The 22,756-nt window shown below is 37.4% G+C and overlaps 1 protein-coding gene across 9 annotated transcripts; it reads left to right on the top strand.

The window, feature by feature from the left end:
* Positions 1–48: 48 nt before the first annotated feature.
* On the top strand, positions 49–22,332 carry LOC125683522 (uncharacterized). 9 transcript variants are annotated; one of them, XR_007372986.2, is made up of 7 exons: positions 49–165; positions 283–393; positions 4,538–4,646; positions 13,041–13,140; positions 17,831–17,956; positions 18,243–18,410; positions 21,021–22,332. XR_007372986.2 is itself a non-coding variant. In XM_056140757.1 (4 exons), the coding sequence occupies exons 3-4, from the start codon at positions 4,559–4,561 to the stop codon at positions 6,250–6,252; spliced, it is 861 nt and encodes a 286-aa protein (XP_055996732.1). In that variant the 5' UTR covers positions 49–165; positions 283–393; positions 4,538–4,558; the 3' UTR covers positions 6,253–6,707. The 9 variants fall into 9 exon arrangements, 6 of the variants coding, with proteins under 6 accessions (XP_055996732.1, XP_048780722.1, XP_048780726.2 ...); XR_008796024.1 differs by lacking the exon at positions 283–393 and having other exon boundaries at positions 155–165; XR_008796025.1 differs by lacking the exon at positions 13,041–13,140 and having other exon boundaries at positions 18,243–22,332.
* The last annotated feature ends 424 nt before the right edge of the window (positions 22,333–22,756 follow it).

Genomic DNA, 22,756 nt, shown 5'->3' with positions numbered 1-22,756 from the left:
GATCTTAAGTTATTTAAAGAGCCAATTTGCCATCCATACATTCACAAAGAACGATAACTCAAGATTCCTCGCAGGAGACGAAAGGTTGATTGTATCGTCATCTTGTTTAACATCACACTCGAGAATTTTTCACTCATATGGACATGTGGAGACGTGAGACGAAAAGTAAGATGAGTAAATTCAGTAATTTTAAAAGTATAGACAAGTTCAGTGTGTTAAAGTGGCACGTAAGTCAAACCTGAAGCTACCGAATTCTGACAAAATAAGACCTATATATTTTAGTGTCTTTGGACATGATCCATAAGAAATGGATTGTGAAGGTGGGGTGGAGTTACAGGGGCGCCCGACTGTGGATCCGGCACGGAGTCATGTCAGTGATGATTTAGCAACCGAGTAAAAATGTGTTTTCTACTTTCATTTTCAATTATAATTTCAGTTTTGCTTCAATGATCACTGTAAAGACATTGCTTACCCAGATTCTTCTTAGTGTTTATTTAAACTTAAAGTTGCTCATTTTTAAATTGACCTTATTACAATGCACAACACAGATTATGATAATAATAATAATAAAGAGAAAGAAATATATAAAGGGAGGGATCTTTATCGTGCCACACCTGCTGTGACACGAGGCTTCGGTGTTTGTGATCTCATCCGAAGGACCGCTCCATATAGTTGCCCCCTTCGACAAACAAGGGGTACTGAGAATCTATTCTAACCCGGGATGGGGTCAGCTATATTGAAAATGCATATAAATACATGTACTTTCAATTACATTGATAATTTTATCAATTACTTTAAATTACAATTACATTGATTTTAACCAATGTAATTAATTACCCTCAAATACTTTGAAGAAAGTAATTAAATACTTTTCAATTACTGAAGTTTATTTCAAAATGTCGTGGAAGACTTGATCACTAAGCTTGCTTTGATTAATCTTCAAGCTTTTGAGGAATTTTGCTAAAAATCTGGTTTTGAAATTTTCAGATGCATTTTCTGGGACATGAAATTCATCCAGTACATTTTGAATGTAATGTCTGAATGAAGTGAAGTCTTATTCAGGTATTTTTTCTACCTGTGCTTTTGTTCTCAGGTACGAGAGGGGTTTATACCTGAGCAAAATTAGACCTTCACCTATAGGTCTGGGCACTGTTGTCATGCTGCATTAGGGATACTGACATAATGCTTCTAATTATTGCATGAACACCCACGACCAACAGTGAAGCAGTCCTAACACCGTTACATCATTACTTGTAATTGAATGCAAAGTCAATTACAAATACATTTAATTACTTTATAAAAATGTATTTAGATACAGCTAATTACAATTACATTTTTCAATTACTTATCCTTGATTCTAACCCGGATCTCCACGGGAGAGATCATAAACATATAACCATCGACATCTAACATTATACATGTATATGTCTGAGTATGATAAGATGTCATTCTGTTCTAGAATGAAGACAAACATTTTCTTTTATGGCACACAATAACACTGCAAATAGATGGAAAATGGTCTAGAAGACGTGTAAAATAAATCAAGTCAGTTTAACTTAGCCGTGACCTCTTAACAGTTCACTAGAGTCAAAGGCTCAGTCACGGCCTACTAGTTCGAAGTTTCATCACTCCAACGGCTCACTAGTTCTAATGTTACCAGATACTTCGAAGTTCCACTTTTCCGAGGGTCCACTATTCCAACTGCCTACACGTAACGACATTTTATCGAGATGCAGGCAGGATTATATCTGCTAGATAGCGATTACGTAGCTGGAGACACCGTTAACTGACTTGCTACGTAGCCCAAAAATATACGGCCAGTGTGACAATCCTTTTAAATTTTTGATAAGTGTCCTATCGTCTGCCGTAGCAACGTGAAATAGATAATGAATGTATATTTTTTGTACAAGTCTTACATTTTTGTGCCAATCTTCTTTTTGACCTTTATTTCTTTTCTTTATAAAAAGTACTCTTAAATAATTTCCCCCTTTGTGAAATTTCTAAGTCCTTGACAACATGCATCTTACTCTCAGTTAATAAAGCGTTCAAAGTGATACGTGTGAGAGATTGGGAGAGGTGTTCAGCCCAAAGTACCGATGTTAGAAACGGGAGGTGGTGTCCCTTTCGTGTTGTGGGAGTCAGGGCGTGGGGGCTCTCTCAGGTCATTTTTGAAAAATATGGTGGAATCTGGAGTATATTTCTGTCATTTATTTAGAAGATTTTAACAATTTTCTTACGAGAAACGAAATAGCGAGTGGGGGTGGTAAGGAATCAAAGCTTTATATAACAATACATAGAAGATAATCTTTAATATCTTATTCAGCTTGATCATGATTAATCAGCATTTTCAGGGAGTGGATAACATCAATGTCCAAGGAGTAGGTTTTGGCCACAATTCGGATTTAAATGTACTTTCAGTTTAATACGCCGAACTGGCTATTGCAAGGATTGTATATCCTTCGTTGATGGGAAAAGTATACAACATCACAATCGAGGGATCGTCATTGTGGATCACGATGGCTCGGCTCCAAAGCGGAGCAAACGCAATATCGGTGAGTATGAAATCGATTTTCTCATAAAATACACTATATATCTGCCAATATCACATTGCATAATCATTGAGTGTCGTATTTACATCTTGATCAGTCAAATTTGTCACCGAATTTCAGAAACACGTACTTACCTCAAACACCTCTTTCACGTTACACGGTAGGTTTACAATGTTGAACCCATCTTTTATCGATCATTTCATCTCTTTGCCTTCTTGATTTGTTTGGTAGAAAGTATCTATATTCCGATAACATGATTTTTGATGATTATAATCGCTCTTTTCCCCACATTTCACATGTAGTTCGCACAAAATCGCACCAATTTGTAATGTGTCGCACGTGGGCTAAAATTTGTCATCCCGCGAGGACTATGCTCCTCGGTTTTTTTGTTTTTTTTTACTGTATCCTCAGGCTTTAAAATTTGACCTTACCATGAATAGGATGAGAACGTTAAAACGTATAAACTACAGACTACATCAAATCCATGTCCTGTATTCAAATAACCCCCATCTATTTGTACACACTTGAAAGGACTAACGACAAAACGAAGAAAAATCCCCACATGTTCAAAACAAGCATCAAAACCTTTCATTACCGCTTATATGAAAAAAAGAGACAGTAATACAATAATAATGGGGAGTTGTTGTCGATAAAAACACCCCACGTTTTTTTTGGTTGTTTTTTTTTTTTTACACCCATTTGGCTCACAGGAGGAAAATAAAAATTCTGAGAAATTACTGCACATCTACAAGACACCAACAGACTTAACTGGTTACTGCTTAAAATAAAATTGAAGTTCGAGGAAGAAGGAAGTGTGACAGACGGCCGACCGGACCAGGGTAACAACAATATAGCCGAACTTTCTTTAGAACGCGAGGGTATAATGAAGAAGTACACTAAAGGTAACAAAACTTGTCTTTTCCACACAAATGATTAGAAGCTAACATACAACTTGGCGAACAATGTGCATAATACATGTCTTCATTTTTATTTTTGCAAGGTATGGAGTCAGTTGGAGAATGTAAACGAAGATCGTTTTACGGTTGACAATAATTTGTTTGATCACAAAGAGGAGATTGATAATGGTGGAAATCATGTCTGTGAGATTTGTGCTAAAATTTAAAAACAATCGAATTCTCAACATGTGATGTACTTCAAGGGTGTACAAGTATGTTTTCTAACAGATGAGGGTGATTTGAATAAAGACATGGATTCGATGGTATACATGTGTACATTCTGTAGTTTATTGGTTTTAGTTTTGCGGATAGCTTACCTTTTCATCTTATTCATGAAATATTTGACATTAAAAGGATCATGATGAAATTTATGTTTAGAAGCCTAAAAGGTCAAATGTTAAAGTCTGACGATACAATCATAAAGAAGGAGCATAGTCCTCACGGGATGACAAAATTTAGCGCTCGTGCTACACATTACAAATTGGTGCGATTTTGTGCTAATTGCATGTGAAATGTGAGGAAAAGGGTGTTAGAATAAAAACAATAATAAATCACATTCCTGGGATATAGATACTCTCTACCAAACAAATCAAATAGGCCAACAGATGAAATGACCGGGAAAAAAATCAATTTCAACGTTGTAGAAACGCGACCGAAGCGTTTGAGGTAAGTACGTATTTCTGAAATTCGTTGGCAAATATGACTGATCAAGATATAACAACGAGACTCCATGCAATATGATTTTTGCAGAAATATTGTGTATCTTGTGAGAAAATCGGTTTCATATTCACTGATACCGTGTTTGCTCCGCTTTGGAGCCGAGCTCTTGTGATCCGCAATGAGGACCCCTCGATTGTGACGTTGAATACCTTCGAGAACATGTCCTGAACACACTCCGAATAAGTCAGTTGAGGATGACCATGAGTGAATGAAGCCGGAAGGGCGATGTAAATTTGCTACATTTTGACAAAATCTAGATTAATGATCAGATTATCTAGTTATTTTTGAATGATTTATATTGTGTTTTGTCAGAATCCAACTGACTGTGAAGAAATGTCCCTCTACAAGATAAACTATGACAATGGGTCATCAGCCTCCGTTTCCATCATGGGAATTCCATACGGTGATTTCGACAGAACAGGTTATTGTCGTTTCATTAATTTTTGTGCGATACTGAAGTTCATGGAGTTCCAAAAATTATTTTCCGTTGGTACAGGGAGAATGAGGTCGGAGACTCTTCATTAATTACTTGATTTCATGGTCTTTCTCATAAACAGAACGAACATTGACATTTTCCGAGTTCCCAAATACCTGCTTCCCCCTGTTGAACCCGTTCGTGATTTGCGATAGACACGAAATATACATGTACATGTACTTATTAGTGTACACACTCAATTTGTACAAATACTTATCACGATATTCATATTGACGAAAGGAATATCATGATCTGTTAAGTGTAACCACTTAAACTACGTAGAGGCACAGATTTAGTAAGTTACAAGTATTCGAGGATAAAATACCTCAGACAAATAGTAAATTTCACCGTCTTCGTTAAAAATATCGACCGTATCAAAATGGAAATAAATAATTACAGATTTAATTGTATAAATTGTTCTAACAATCTGAATGTGAAGGACGGTCCGATATAAACAGAACATGTTATTGTTTTCATCATTGTCCTCTTCCTTCTTTTCTGTACTACTGATCTATGACATATTATACAGACTCACACCCACGGAAAAGTTCAAGAGGATAGTAAATCCATTACAGCAGAGCTGATACTTCTCCTGTTTAGTTTTAGAATATACGTATATAATAAAACAAGTACAAACACTTTAAAAATGCAGTAAAGTTAGAATTAGCGAATTATGTAATATTCATATATACAAATGTCCTAAATGTGGGCAATATTTCTCACTGGTATTAATTTTATTAGAGTATAATTGCAGGTGGTTTTTTTTTGGTTTTATTTAGGGCATTGGGCCATCTGGTGCATTTTCAAAATGTTTGAGGCTGCACGATTTCAAGCTCTTTTAAATGGATTTCTTGATTACAAACATATGATTGACGAGGATGCAGCACTATCTATCATTAAGCAACAGATGAGTTTTGATTCAAAATTACACAGTTTGAGTTTAAAGTCACCGATGAAGCTGAATGTCGATTGCGAGATTAAACAACTAAAGAAAACATCCATGGTGCTTGTGGTGCAGTTGAAGAATGAAACCACCAATGAAATACTAGGAGAAGATTTTCTCAAAGTGGTGAGAATTAGTAGAAAGACACGCCGATCCATCTCCTTTCCTGAATCGTACCAAAAGAAATATTCATCTTTCATGGGTACCTCTGGCCATCCTGGAACCGAAAAAGAAGATTTGCCGAAAATCCCCCAAAATGCATTTGAATATATCGCTAGTCCTAGGTATAGCGACGAGGATATGAATGGACACGTCAATCAGTCCTCTTACATTCGGTTTTGCATGGACGCAGCCACTCGTGCATCACTGAATGGGTATTATGATCATTATACGAAAGATATGTGTTTATATCCCTCTTTGCAGTGGACTATTAGTTACGTGGGTGAAAGTCTTGCCAACGATCAATTGAATATTTTCACATGGCAGAGAAAAAACTGTCCAGAGCAGATATGCTTTGCTGTGTTAGTCAGTGAACGAAAAATTATTTTTCATGCATCAGCAATATTTGGGAAAGACGTGAACAAAACCCGCGTCTTACATAAATTGTAATTTCTAATCTTGTTTACACTCGCTGTCTGATGTGAACTGTTAATTTGAGTTGCTTCCATCGTAGGGGGCTCCAATAGTAGTGTACACGTAGGGGCGCCTATAGTAGTGTACACGTAGGGGGCGCCAATAGTAGTGTACACGTAAGGGGCACTAGTAGTAGTGTACACGTAGGGGGCGCCAATAGTAGTGTACACGACCTGTACTTGTTTTACACAGCATAATTGACATTGTTCAAAGAAAGACTCTACCTGAGTGGTCAATAATGTTTGTTTTCTCTTGTTCTACTGGCTGTAGACTGGGCGAGCTTGTACCAGAACAGTTGGCCGTTTGTCTGTATTCTGTCCACTGGTGTCCATAAACAATGCTCAGTATTTCCAAATGCTATTCTTTTATAGGTTTGGTCTGATTTCAATACCACTGTGAAATTTTAAAAAAAACTACTCACAGACACATAATGACGTTTATTGTTCTTTTATTTCAATGACACAAATATCGTATATACATATGTATTATATCAATGCATGTACTACTATTTTTCCATTGCATTTTTTTGTGGCAAAATGGATATCCCATTGATGATTATGTCATTCACCATCGTCAATGAACAGGCAGAAATGACCTAGCTGCCTTGCCTCTTCCAATGAATCGGGTACAAATTATTATTGAAATATTATACAGTTTAATAATTCTGAACTTTCTGATTGGCAAAGATCTTGCAAACTAGAATGAAAAAATAGAACGTTATGTTCATCCCTACATACATGTACCTTCGAGGTGGATATGCCATTCGATTTTATTATCGTCCGACGAAAATTGAACTGGGAATTTCCAAATTGATTCGATTGGTCATCCAATGAAAACATGCGTCTCTAATAACTTTCAACTAGGCCATACATATCATATCTACACAAAGATGGTCGATCAAGTATCGTTTGGTATGCTTAATAGCCGTTTTCGATGTTTTAAAATATTCAATCTCGTAATAACAAAAACTTGTCTCTAATCACTTTTGACTAGGTGTGCACTCTAGCAGTACACGAAGATAGCCGACCACGTATCGTTGTAAAGTTTTTATACGCCCGTCATTAGACGGAACGTATTATGTTATGGCGCTGTCCATGCGTCTGGCTGGCTGGCTGTCTGTCCGTCCCGGATCATGGTTTCCAGACTTTTTTTCCGTAACGGATGCATGTACTTTGAAATTTGGTCACAATATCTCCCTCAAGAATTGTAAGAGTGAGTTTGCATTTCAGCTGGATTGGTCCATCCTTGACCTATTTTAGGGCTATAAGTAGGTCAAACAGTTTTCCGGACATTTTCCCGTTACAAATACAGATATTGCCCTGAAATTTACACATAAGCTTCCTTTCAGAGGAATACAAGTTCAGTTTGCATTTCAGCTGGATTGGTCCGTCCGTCCATGATCTACATTAGGACTAAAAATAGGTCAAACAGTTTTCCAGACTTTTTTTCATTACGGATACAGATATTACCTGATATTTAGTCAAAGGCTTCCTCTTGGAGGAATACAATTTCAGAATGCATTTCAGCTGGATTGATCCATCCTTGACCAATTTTTTGGAAACAATACGTCAAACAGTTTTCCGGGCTTTTTAAAAATTTATTACGGATACAGATATTGCCCTGATATTTAGTCATAGGCTTCCTCTCGGAGGAATACAAATCCAGTTTGCATTTCAGCTGGATTGGTCCATCCTTGACCTACTTTTTGAAAAAAATAGGTCAAACAGTTTTCCGGGCATTTTTTCATTACGGATACAGATATTACCCTGATATTTAGTCAACGGCTTCCTCTCAGAGGAATACAAGTTCAGTTTGCATTTCAGCTGGATTGGTCCATCCTTGACCTACTTTCTGGGGAAAAGTAGGTCAAACAGTTTTCCGGGCTTATTTTTAATTACGGATACAAATATTGCTATATTTAGTCAAAGGCTTCCTCTCGGAGGAAGACAAGTGCAGTTAGCATTTCAGCTGGATTGGCGCACTATGACCTACAGTTATTTAGGGGTAGAAGTAGGTCATGCAGACCCTCTATCGAATTACAAAAAACATTAGCAGGTAAATTTCAGTCATCAGAGCTACCAATTAAAGACAAACAGGGAAATGTACTATCAAAAGAAGAAGACATACTGAAACGCTGGAAAGAGCATTTTGAAGAAGTATTTAATATGAAAGACCCAGAGAACGAGGCAATAATAATACCAGCCACGGACACATTAGATATTAATACTGATCCACCAAGTATAGAAGAAGTAAAAAAGGCAATCGCTAAACTTAAAAATGGAAAAGCTGCAGGCATTGATCAGATACATGCAGATCTTCTCAAGGCCGAAGAATACTGGACACCTACAATTTTGACAAATATCCTACAGAAGATCTGGGAATAAGAAGAAACACCATTCTTCTGGAAAACTGGCCTTATAGTTAAATTACCAAAGAAAGGAGACCTCTCAAACTGTAACAACGATAGAGGAATAATGTTGCTTTCCGTTACCATGAAGGTTCTAAGCAAAGTGATACTGGACAGAATTGCAGAAGTAACAGATCCCTTACTGCGTCAAGAACAAGCAGGCTTTAGGAAAGGGAAGTCATGCACTGATAAGATATTCGCTCTCAGACAAATTCTAGAACAAAGTAATGAATGGAACTCCCCATTATACATCAATCTCATCGACTTCACCAAAGCTTTTGATAGTGTTAATCGCCTAGCCCTAGGAAGAATCCTTCGTCATTATGGAATCCTAGATAAAGTAATCTCCATCATCAAGATGCTATACACTTACCTTAATGCCAGAGTTATCTGTGGATCAAACCTATCAGAGGAGTTTAAATTGACGACAGGAGTGAAACAGGGATGTCTGCTCTCTGCTCTTCTCTTTACCTTCTGCATCGACTGGATTATGCGAAAAACAACTAGAAGCAAACGAACAGGGATTAGTTGGGGGTATGACAGAAGTACTTGAATACCTTGATTTTTCGGACGATATTGCACTGTTATCTCAACGTCATCGAGACATGCAAGAAAAAACCACCCAGCTCACAAAAACAGCTGAAACAATTGGCCTTCATATAAACATCTCCAAAACTAAGATCATGAAGATCAATACCGTATCAGAGGAACCTATCTCTTTAAATGGCACAAACATAGAAGATGTCACCAACTTCCCATACCTAGGAAGTAAGATCGCCACTGATGGGGATTCAGAGGCAGATGTACAAGCTCGCATTTCTAAAGCCACAGGAGCGTATGCTGCTCTGCGGAACATCTGGAGGTCAACAAAGTTTAGCACCAAAATTAAGATATTCAAGAGCAACGTGCTTGGGGTCCTACTATACGGTGCTGAATCTTGGAAAGTAACCAAGTCTATTTCCAACAAGCTGGATGTATTTCAAACTCGATGTCTTCGCAGACTATTGTGCATCTTCTGACCTAACACATCTCAAATGACGAACTGTACAAAAGGACAAACACCACTCCTCTATCGCAGACGATCAGAAAGAGAAAATGGCTGTAGATAGGACATGTTTCCAGAATGCACCCAACTTCCATTCCAAGGGTTGCTTTGAAATGGATACCAACTGGCAAGAGAAAGAGAGGAAGACCAAGAGAGACCTGGAGAAGATCGATGGAGAAAGAAATGAAAGGTAACAACTGCAGTTGAGGACAGGTCCAGAAATGGGCACAGGACAGACCAACATGGAAGTCTCTGGTGACGGCCTTATGTGCTGACCAGCACGAAGAGGACTAAGTAAGTAAGAAGTAGGTCAAACAGTTTCCAGATTTTTTTGGTATGGTCACAGGTATTGGTATTTGCTCTGAAATTTAGTTACAACCTCCCATTCAGAGAAATACATAATCAGTTCACATTTCAACATTTCAACTTAATTGGTGCACCATGACCTACTTTAAGGCTAAAAGTAGATATAATGGTTTCCTGGACTTTTTATCATCATATATAGATATTGCACCGACATTTTGTTTCAGCCTCACTCTCAGAGAAATACATAATCAGTTCACATGTCAGATGGATTGGTGCACCATGACCCACTTTCAGACTTTTCTATTCAGAATGTGTGTTGTATCAATTCAGAGTGCACAGTATGCTTCCAGGTTGAATTTCACTGTCCGACGGGCGTATATTGTACCGTTTGTGGTACTCTTGTTGATGTTTTAAATTATGACAATCGCACGATAAAACCATGATTGACATTTTCTTCGTCAAACCATATTTTATCTACCCGCAAAGTACAATGTTCACTTAGCCCTCCTGGCATGGTGAATATCGTACCTCTCGCGTAGTTAAAGCGTCGTATTGAACTGAAAAATATCAATAATTATATAATATTGGTTATCGCTCATATATGTCTGCTTCACTAAATATCACACTCAGTGTAGTGATTTCAGTCACGCCTATCGACGTTGGTGTGCGAGAACGGTTATCAATGTTTTCACAAATATCAGTTGAACTATACGTGTCTAGTAATGCATTACTACTACCTGTTTTCAAATTATTATACCCTTAATGAATTATTCATGAATTTCTGTCAACTATACTCATAAATAAAAAAAAATTGCCAATAAACTCCTAAACGCTTGCTTCAGAGTTACTGCTTGCACCTTTAATATTGTTTCATATGTCCAGTACTGGACAAAAACTACCATTATAAACACATTAGCAATACTATGTTTTAAATATTGAAATTATGAAAGACCGTTCATTTTGTCTTTGGTCAACAATTCGGCATGACGGATTACGATTGCATTCGTAAAATCATTATCTAATTTTCAATAAGGAGAGAGATCATTATGTTACATAAAGAACATGCAACAGTATCAGTGTTATTCTATAATGAATTTCTTCAATACAGTATCAGTATTTCTTTGATGACAAAATGAAGATAAGCACCAGTAGTCAATTTTAGAAATCCTATAAATGTACAATGGAAAGCAGAAACAACACGGACCCCTGGAAACACCAGAGGTGAAATGAAGTGCCTAGGAGGGTTTGTAAGCATCTCCTGTTGACCGGTCAATCCAGCAGTGGTTCCTAACTCTTGATCAGGTGAATGCAAGGTGAAGAAAACGAACAGTGATCAATCTCATAACTCCTACAAGCAATACAAAATAGATAGTTGGGCAAACACGGACCCCTGGACACACCAGAGGTGGGATCAGGTGCCTAGGAGGAGTAAGCATCCCCTGTTGACCGGTCACACCCGCCGTGAGCCCCATATCCTGATCAGGTAAACGGAGTTATCCGCAGTCAAAATCAGTGTGCCAAGAACGGCTTAACAATCGGTATGAAACACGTCAGACAGCATTTGACCCAATGCGAGGTCGTATTGACGAACTAGATCGTTATAACGACCATAGAATTTGCGAAATGCTGACTTCAATCGAAACTGTTGAAATCCCTGTACCATCAACTTGTTTGTCAGTAGCTTACCTCGATTTAAAAACCGACTATACCCAGAACAAGCTCTTGCATATTGAATTAGTTGAGATATATAAACACCATATGCAGGTGATAATGGAATATTGCTACATAAATGTGGGAAGTTGACGATGGAGAAGCTGAAATCATCCCGTTTGTCATACAGTTGAGTTGTCAGTTTGCCGTTAATGTCTACTTTCAATAAAATATCTAAGTATGAAGCAGAAGTGGACGACTCTGTGGTGTCCTTTATTTCGAGCTCACAGGGATATATCAAATCGACATATGAATGAAAGCTATCATTGTTAATAGACAAAACGTCATCGATATATCTAAAAGTCGAATTGAAGGTCACAGCGAGAGATTTTTTCTTCTCACGTAGAAGTTTTTGAATAAATTCTGCTTCATATGAATATAAAAACAGGTCAGCTAACAAAGGAGCACAATTTGTGCCCATGGAAATTCCAACAGACTGTTGGAAGACCTGATCATCAAAGACCATGAAGATATTGTCAATGAGGAACTCTAGCATATTTTTTATTTCAACTTCAGAGTACTTGTGCGTGGAATTAGAGTGGTGTTTAACAAAGTAAGTTTTTGAATGACTGATCACTAGATATGAGTATTTCCGTTTTCCGTTTTTGTTGAAGAAGCAACTGTCTATGATGTCAAAAAGTCTAGTCTTTAATTTATCGTGAGGAATGGTCGTGTATAGTGTTGAAAAGTCATAGGTTTTAATGCTATTGATTTGGGGAAAATTCTGTGATTTCAATGGGAATGGGAATCCGTAGCCTGATTCAGTGTACAAAGAATGGCATAAAAATTGGTATGAAACATGGAGGACAGCGTTCGACCTAAAGATTAGGTGGTTCTTGCGAATTAGATTATTTTAACGACCGTAGAATATGCGGAATATTAACTTGAAACAAAACCGTTGAAACCCTCTTAACATAATCTTTTAAAGAATAGCTTGCTTTGGTTTTAAAAATTGATCATACGCAGAACATGTTATTGCGTATCGAATCAGTTTATAGACTTAAATACCACATGCAGGTGATAATGGATTATTGCTACATAGACATGGGAAGTAGATAATAGAGAAGCTGACGTCATCCCGTTTGTCAGAAAGTTGGGTTGATAGTTTGCCATTAACGTCTATCTTCATAAAAACATCCAAATAGGAAGCGGATATGAAAGACTGTGTTGTCTTTTAATTCGAGTTTACTGGAATGTATCGAATCGACATATGAATGGAAGGGAACATTGGTATATGTGATAAATAAAACGTCGAGTTGAAGGCCATTATAAGATATGTTTTGTCTTCTCTTGTAGATACCTTTGAATAAATTCTGCTTCATAAGAATACAAAAAACGGATCAGCCAATAAAAGAACACAATTAGTGTCCACTGTTGTAAGATCACCAAAAACTAGGTAGGCATTGTCAATGAAGAACTCCAGAATCTTTTTATATGAACTTCAGAGTACTTGCATAGAAGAAGACAGGTGTTTAACAAAATAAGTTTTTGGATGACTGATGGCAAGATATGAATATTTCTTAGTTTCATTTTAATTGAAGAAACGGCTTTTAATGATGTTAAACACCTAGTCTTTGTCTCGAGGAATGATGGTGTAGGGTGTTGAAAACTCTTGCGTTTTGATGCTGTTGATTTTAGAAAAGTTTTGTGATTTCAATTGCAAATTTACCATAATTTCTTTGGAATTTTTAAGAATCCACATCTGTTTTACACCACTTATCACATATGTTGAAGTTTCTCCTTTGCATCCCTTGAAATTTTCGGCTAGGAGTAGAGATAAAGAGTTTGGTACATGTATAAAAGTTATTGGATTCTGCGATATATCTCTGTGTGGGTTTTTGTGAAGTTTTGGAATCCAGTATAAATATGATAAATAAAATTCATTCGTCCCATTGACTAGGATGTTATAAGCGTTGAAGACTGACACACAAATTTGAAGAATTTCGTGTTTAGAAATGGGACTTTAGAGTATAAGTTATCAAATGTGAAATTAAAGTTAAGGTCTTTTAAAATACAGTTATAATAAGGAGTTTTACAAAGACAGTGTTATTACAAATTTGTCAGCCCACGTAACCTAATTCTTTCATCACTTCTGAATAGATGGTATACATTTTTTAGTCGGCTCGCGATAGCGAAAAGAACCTTGTTACCACCGGCACTGCACTTCGGATTTTGAGTACAAAACTTTGTTGATACATACGCGAGATAATGCAAATAGTTCTTAATCTCTGGTCATTGAAATGTCGGCAAAATATGGGAAATATTATGCATTTCAAAGTGGTTGGTTTAAACAAAGTATTGGTTATTGTATTCTTGCAGTTAAAAGCAGTGCTACCTAATTGCAATAATATTTTCTTTATCATTTGGTTTGGAGACAACGTAAACGCGCATGAATACGTTATGTACATTGTTCAATCTCTATCCAGAGTTATCTTCCTTACACTCACATTAGCAGTGTTATTCCACATGTAAATCCATTATTCTAACAGAATTCTGACGAAAATATATCTTAAGTGAATTAACGAATTATATATTTGCTTTGTTTAAATAAATTAACAACGAACGAGTTAACATCATTTACATACGCACGTGGTACATTTTTGCGGGAATACTTCATTTAAACAGAACGAAGGGCGATCAAGATATTTGAAGACTTCAAGAGAATAATTTGTATCAAAAGTTGCTACAAACTGTGTCCAGGCTGTTACTGTTTGTCTTTTGCGGTAAGCTTTTGATATTTGGCTTGCAGTACCAATAAATGATCATCTCATGTAGGTGTGCTGGGTACCATGGATAGTGACCTTTGATCTTGAACTTTTATATTCACACAGTTTTTTAAGCTTTTATGGATAAATTCCTCTAGCCGATGTGTCGTGTTCCTAGTTTGTGACGTTGCATTTTACCATACTTTAAAGATTCAGAATTAAAGCTTGTAAGACGGTGCTGTATACCCTCACCTCTTGTTGGAAATCGTGGGTGAGTCGACTCGGAGGCATTTGAGGCCTTTGATTTACTAGTATTTAAAGTGTCTAATACGTTATTATAATATTCCTCTTATACTTTTCATTCTGACAAAGTGTCAAGTTCTTCCTTTTCATACTTAGACCATTGTCTGGCATAATCTTCACAACAGAAATAAAGTTCTGTCGCGAAGGATGAGGGCTCTCTGAATTTTTGGCCTTTTAAGATAAGTGACTTCAGGTTGGCTTTTCAACTCTACTGATGAATAGGTGGTTTACCACTGATGAGAACATTTTTATTTGTATTTGTACCCTGTACATTGCATACATTAAGGCTACAAGTACAGTCCACTCCACTTATATTGAAGTCGGTTATATTGAACTATCTGTTATATTGAAGTTAAAATAAATCTTCCAGTAGCAATATTTGTGTAGTTCAGCAATGGTTATATTGAACTTTGGATATAATGAACAACTCGGGTCGGTCCCCTGAATTTCATTAAACCCGAAGTAGACTGTAATTTCAAAGGAAGATTTCGTACAGGAGCAGCATGTAAATCAATAGGGATTTAACATATGTTATGTCGGAAGTATATATGCTGTGGCCAAAAATGGTAATTGTTTAGTTGGTGATTCTGCATCCTAGTATTTGATAGCACTCCCTTAAATTGCCGAAACAATACACGGACTCGTGTTTTAAAGGGACTGGTTCACGTTTTTCGAAAGAAATATTTTTCATTTGTTTATGTTAAAAATTAAAAATAAAACTCATTTGATGTTGACAACTAAAATTTGGACCGTCTGAATGCAAGGATAAGAGCAATATTTTAGCTTTGATTCTGTGTTATGTAAACAAAGACTTGAGTCTTTTTATACAAACAAACAAATCATTGAAACGTTAATTTTGCAATTTAAAGCATCTTCATTTTGTACTTTCACAAATTTAACTTTTGAAAGACACATTTTACCTAAAGTATACTTGAGATGTGATATAATGATAAACTTGGATCAATATCCATTTATTTTGAAAACTTCGTAAACAATAACACACCTCAATCTTTGGTTTCAAAATAAATAATAAACTCTCTAAATTGAGCTTCTGTCATGATGAATAACCTTAATTTTTTTGGGGTGATTCCTTCTTAACATATTAGACTGAAGATTTTGATCATTTAAAGTGAAAAACAAAATTTGTTTTTTTTAACGATATACGAAGGTGTATCCGCTGTGTTGTTTTGAAGAGCGATTGATAAAAATTTGAATGGTAAGCGCTCAATATATTCTACAACGTCTTGAATTTCGCGGATTTAATGAAAATTAGCTATCTATCACTCATGTTATGTCAGTGAAAACAATACCAATGTCTGTCAGAAGTTCATGTAGTCGGGACCAGTTCCGATCCATCCTGACTCGGAGAGACACGAAAAGGCTGCAAATCTTTAGGAAAACCTTAGGCGCATTTTGTCTTGATCGTAAAACGGCTACCCCTGTGCATGAAACTCGTGTCCGGAAAACGGGTGTAAAAAGTGATGCTGATATCTGGGTACAATACGACTTCTAACGAAGAGACAGTCCCTGAATTCCAGTTGTCGTCGAGTACTAGTATACAAGCAACCATTCCCTATTTTCAAGATTTTATGCCACCTTGAATCGGAAGAACTATCTCTTCCGGGCAGTGTGTGGACGATGTGGAATTTTGTATGGATCGGATTGCTGTGGTCTACAGGAGCAATGCTACGAATGGTTACTAGCCAGCGGTGTATGGCACTTCCTCGGCTATCATATGAACCCATGCTAAATTACATTTCTGTGCACCAGTTTTATCAGTGTGTGAACACAATCCTTCGGGGTCTGATGAAAATTGTACTTCTCAGGCAGCTAAAGCATCGTATTGACCTGAAAAATGTAAATACTTGCATGCAAAGTCAACAGAATTAAGACAAAATACATAACACCGGTTGCGGTAGCTCAGTGGTAGAGTGTTCGCTTCGTGATCGGAGGTCATGAGTTTGAGTCCTGCTGTTGGATCCTCCTGGCGAAGATTTCTGTTCTGATTACTTTTTGTTTTAATTCAAAATAGAAACCGAATTTCCTGGTAAATATGGAGAGGTTGTTTGGTATTTTAATATGTGCCAATAAAAGCATCAAATGTATAAATAAACAGAACTAAACATTTTTAAAAATAAATGATTAAAGTCTTCGATTACATTGCATCAATTTTATCATATTAAGTCGAAGGTTAATTGGAATAATGAAACTTCCGACAACTAGAAGTTAAGTTTTCTCTTAATTATTGTAAAACTGACTGTAACAAAAACTTAAAAATATCCAGATTATCAAATCATGAATTTTTACCGGCCGCCAGGAGGCAGTCGGTTAATTTTATTGTCTTCGGCCGTGGAAGACGATAGATTTAATTCAAATATTTTTGTCACCGGACAACGCATTTCCTCTCAATAGTGACTGGTGGCGGCGAGGACACGGACAGATTTTCAATCTGAAGTTCTCCCGAGTACACGTCCTGTACTCTACATCAGACCACTCATTGATGATTCCTTTGTAAACTCTCTCTCTCTCTCTCTCTCTCTCTCTCTCTCTCTCTCTCTCTCTCTCTCTCATATATATATATACTGTATAGTGGAATAATCTCACGGCTTGTAATTTAAATTTTAGACACATTCGCAGGTTCATAAATTCGCGGATTCGAATCACTATAAGCCCCCTCCCCCTTTTTGATACACATTGTGTATTAGATAATAATAAAAAATAAAATTATTCACGGTTTCTTAAATTCGCGGATTTGTCTAGACCGCGAATATAGCGAAAAATTTCACCGCGATTTATTTCCCCTATAAAGTATATTATATGTGTGTGTGTGTATGTGTGTGTACGTGTGTGTGTGTGTGTTTGATAATCTAAATAGTTTACAATTAGCGTCTACTTTGTAAAGAAAATATACTCTTAATTAACATTATATCTATGATAGTTACATTAGCATTTTAGTGTCTTTCTTAAAATGTTTTTAAACATTGGTATTAATTGGTATTATACATATGACATAGATGTAAATTTGTTTTTAATCGACCATATATTCAATAAACGAATACAGATATCTCAATTTCTTAGAGAGAATGTCCAAACTGCCATCCATAGTGTCATTTCATTAGCAACGAACGATAACCCAAGCGCATGATCTCGAAAAACGTTCTAGTTTGTACACCCACCTTTCGGAGGAAGGGACACATTGACAGTGTAAGACAATTTTATACTTTTAAATACTTCCTTTGCGTAGTAGTAAAGTCTTCCTACAATTCTGATTTTGATTACTACTTTCCAAGATTATTCATACGTAAATTTCATAAAATAATAAACATCGTTCTTCTTGGTGCATATAGTACATCATGATTTAATGGGAACAGACTATGGAGCGCCAAATTGACATAAAGTCAAATGATTGAATATATCTTTAGTTATTTGAAGATGCCATCAATTGATTTGATGCGCGCAATAATTCAATTAAAGTATATAATGTTTGCAGAAATGGATATAGATATATGCTGAAAAACAGCATCTGTAAATGTTATAAAGAAACGTTTCTACAGAGTTGACGACTAAGAAATGTCCCTCTACAAGATAAACTATGCCAATGGGTCATCAGCCTCCGTGACCATCAGAGGGATTCCATTAGGCGATTTCGACAGAACAGGTTATTGACATTTCATTAATTTTCGTAGTGCATCAAATTTCATGGATTTCCTTACCTTATCTTTTCGTTGGTACTGAATAGGCGTGCATTTTCTATACAGGTTTTATTATTATTAAAACACATTTATTTATCACGAAATTTCCCGAATAACAACCTTTAATTTTGCATTTTCTCCAACATCTATGCACTAATTCTCTATATTGGTCATTGAAATTATGTCAGTATGAAATCCACCAAAATAGCCGTTTAGTTTTCTGCATGTATCTATGGTTAATATTCCTTTCTTGTGTGATCAAATGATAGGAATCAAGCGTTTTAAGAGACAAAAAGTTTTCATCCATCTGATTTTGGGCATCGCAAATCTTTCAAGTGATAAATAGTCTAGAAAAATGGCTATATGGATCGTGGATAACGGCCTAGCTACATGTGCAACTCGGTGGTTAGAGCACCTGACTAGTAATGCTGGGGTCCCAAGTTCGATTACCGGTCCAGCCATAGACTTTCTCCTCTCCTATAATTTAGTTGGTGCTGTTGACCATTCCTGCCAGGAGCGAAAGGAATCTGGATTGTGTGTCTTCGAGGGCGAAGACAAATTAATGGAGGGAGAAATGTAGTAGTTAGGGCTATACGGAACGTGGACATTGGTCTAGATAGCTCAGTGGTTAGAGCACATGACTAGTAATGCAGGGGTCTGGGTAGCTCAGTGGTTAGAGCACCTGACTAGTAATGCAGGGGTCTGGATAACTCAGTGGTTAGAGCACCTGACTAGTAATGCAGGGGTCTGGGTAGCTCAGTGGTTAGAGCACCTGACTAGTAATGCAGGGGTCTGGGTAGCTCAGTGGTTAGAGCACCTGACTAGTAATGCAGGGGTCTGGGTAGCTCAGTGGTTAGAGCACCTGACTAGTAATGCAGGGGTCTGGATAACTCAGTGGTTAGAGCACCTGACTAGTAATGCAGGGGTCTGGGTAGCTCAGTGGTTAGAGCACCTGACTAGTAATGCAGGGGTCTGGGTAGCTCAGTGATTAAAGCACCTGACTAGTAATGCAGGGGTCTGGGTAGCTCAGTGGTTAGAGCACCTGACTAGTAATGCAGGGGTCTGGATAACTCAGTGGTTAGAGCACCTGACTAGTAATGCAGGGGTCTGGGTAGCTCAGTGGTTAGAGCACCTGACTAGTAATGCAGGGGTCTGGGTAGCTCAGTGATTAAAGCACCTGACTAGTAATGCAGGGGTCTGGGTAGCTCAGTGGTTAGAGCACATGACTAGTAATGCGGTGGTCTGGGTAGCTCAGTGGTTAGAGCACATGACCAGTAATGCAGGGGTCTGGGTAGCTCAGTGATTGGAGCACCTGACTAGTAATGCAGGGGTCTGGGTAGCTCAATGATTAGAGCACCTGACTAGTAATGCAGGGGTCTGGGTAGCTCAGTGGTTAGAGCACATGACTAGTAATGCAGGGGTCTGGGTAGCTCAGTGATTAGAGCACCTGACTAGTAATGCAGGGGTCTGGATAGCTCAGTGATTGGAGCACCTAACTAGTAATGCAGGGGTCTGGGTAGCTCAATGATTAGAGCACCTGACTAGTAATGCAGGGGTCTGGGTAGCTCAGTGATTGGAGCACCTGACTAGTAATGCAGGGGTCTGGGTAGCTCAGTGATTAGAGCACCTGACTAGTAATGCAGGGGTCTGGGTAGCTCAATGATTAGAGCACCTGACTAGTAATGCAGGGGTCTGGGTAGCTCAGTGGTTAGAGCACCTGACTAGTAATGCAGGATCCCGGGTTCGATTCCCGGTCCAGTCAAAGATTTTCTCCTCTCCTATACTACGATTGAATGATTTTCTCACTTCATCCCATAAAATGTAACACTTTCAGGTTTAATCTGTGGGAGTGGGACATTCAGGATACCATTAATGTGTATATGTCTCTCGTTCATTAATGTGTATATGTCTCTCGTTCATTAATGTGTATATGTCTCTCGTTCATTGATCATTACATTAATGTGTATATGTCTCTCGTTCATTGATCATTAATGTGTATATGTCTCTCGTTCATTAATGTGTATATGTCTCTCGTTCATTAATGTGTATATGTCTCTCGTTCATTGATGTGTATATGTCTCTCGTTCATTAATGTGTATATGTCTCTCGTTCATTGATCATTACATTAATGTGTATATGTCTCTCGTTCATTAATGTGTATATGTCTCTCGTTCATTAATGTGTATATGTCTCTCGTTCATTAATGTGTATATGTCTCTCGTTCATTAATGTGTATATGTCTCTCGTTCATTAATGTGTATATGTCTCTCGTTCATTAATGTGTATATGTCTCTCGATCATTACATTAATGTGTATATGTCTCTCGTTCATTGATCATTAATGTGTATATGTCTCTCGTTCATTGATCATTACATTTAGGGGTCTAGATCTGGCTCAACAATACAACGGAAGTTGGTATTAAATGATAATGATGAAATCACAATAGTTTTTTATGAATAAGTACAACCTGAGTTGATATAATACAATTGAAATAATACTTTAATCAAATAGTTATATTCTTCACTGTAAAAACCAAGAAATCAATATAATGCGTTTTCTTCTTCAAACTTTAATAGGGCATTGGGCAGTCTGGTGTGTGACCAAAATGTTCGAAGCTGCACGAATTCTAGCTTTCATGAAAGGATTCATTGACCATGAAAACATAGTTAATGAGGACGCCGCAATAGCTGTTGTCAAGCAACACCTCCATCTCGATTCTAAATTACACCGTTTGAATTTAGCATCGTTGACAGAGATAACGTCAAATTTAGAAATCAAACAACAAAAGAAATCATCATTAATGTTTGTGGTCAACTTGAAGAACGAAACCACCGATGAAATACTGGGAGAAAATTATTTTAAAGTGGTGAGAATTAGTAGAAAAACGCGCCGGTCCATACCATTTCCTGAATGGTACCAAAAGAAATATTCATCTTTCATGGGTACCCCTGGTCATCCTGGAACCGAAAAAGAAGATTTGCCAAAAATCCCCGAAAATGCATTCAAATATACGGTATTTCCTGGACATAGTGACGAGGATGTAAATGGCCATCTTAATCAGTCCTCTTACATCCGGTTTTGCATGGACGCAGCCACTCGTGCATCACTGAATGGGTATTATGATCATTATACGAAAGATATGTGTTTATATCCATCTTTGCAGTGGACTATTACTTACGTGGGTGAAAGTCTTGCCAACGATGAATTGAATATTTTCACATGGCAGAGCGAAAATTGTCCTGAGCAGATATATTTCACAATGTTAGTCAATGGTCACAAAATTATTTTTCACGCATCAACAATATTTGGGAAAGAGGCAGATGAACCCCGCTTCTTTCGCAAATTGTAAATTTCAGATAATCTTTGCACCCAATGTCGCATCGTCGCGCGCCACGGCTGAAACGTAAGCTCCTCTCCCCTTTCACGTGAAAGGGAAGAGGAGGTACGTTTCAGCCGTGGCGTACGGCGATGTCATTGTCGGCTATATACTGTTAATCTCGGTTGAGATTCGGCTCGGCTGAACATTTGGACTGACGCCTTCACCGAATCTCAGAGCAGTCCTTCATAATTCATGTCTGGAAATTTACTTTCAGCTTCGGCCAGTTCAAGCAATTAATGTGCACTTAGGTGACACTTCTGTTCGCTTCAAATAAGTTATTCGACTATAAAAGTAACCCTCCATCCATTCAGCCGAGCCGAATCCCAACCGAGATTAATATACTGTTTATTTTGTTTTACACTTAGTGTATGTTACGTACTGTTTATTTTGTTTCCCCTATCTTGTAACTCTGGTAGAACTGATGTTGCACATAACCTGCTTTTTTATATCATTGAAAATTCATTGTGCAATACTCAGTACCCAAATTAAAGCAAAAGTATTTAATAATTTTTGGGGGTTTGTTTGTTTTCTTTTGCTGTACCTATCGTAGACCAGACAAGTTTAAACCAGATGAATTGTCCGTTTATCTGTATTCTTGATCTCGGCGAGATTCGTCGAGGCTGGATATTTGGACTGTTCAAAGCCTCTTCCGAATCTCAGACCAGTGTCACACAAAGTGATTCGAGACTTCGGCCGCTTGTCGCGATTAAAATAGGTTAAACTAAATTTCTTGTCCGCTTCAACTTTTCGCCTTAGACATCCTTTTAACTCCCTATCACAATGAAACATGCATTTCTTACCTTTACATGGTGTAAATCCCACAGGTGCTTGTGGACGGGACTTCCGGTACCCCCCTTCTTGTATTTTTAAATGTTCAATTTCTTGGGTATTTCGGACGTATTTTTGATAAAATATATAACTTCAGAGTTTATA

Source organism: Ostrea edulis, chromosome 6, assembly GCF_947568905.1.
Source record: "Ostrea edulis chromosome 6, xbOstEdul1.1, whole genome shotgun sequence".
Taxonomy (NCBI): Eukaryota; Metazoa; Mollusca; class Bivalvia; order Ostreida; family Ostreidae; genus Ostrea; species Ostrea edulis.
This window is presented reverse-complemented; position numbering and strand designations above follow the sequence as displayed.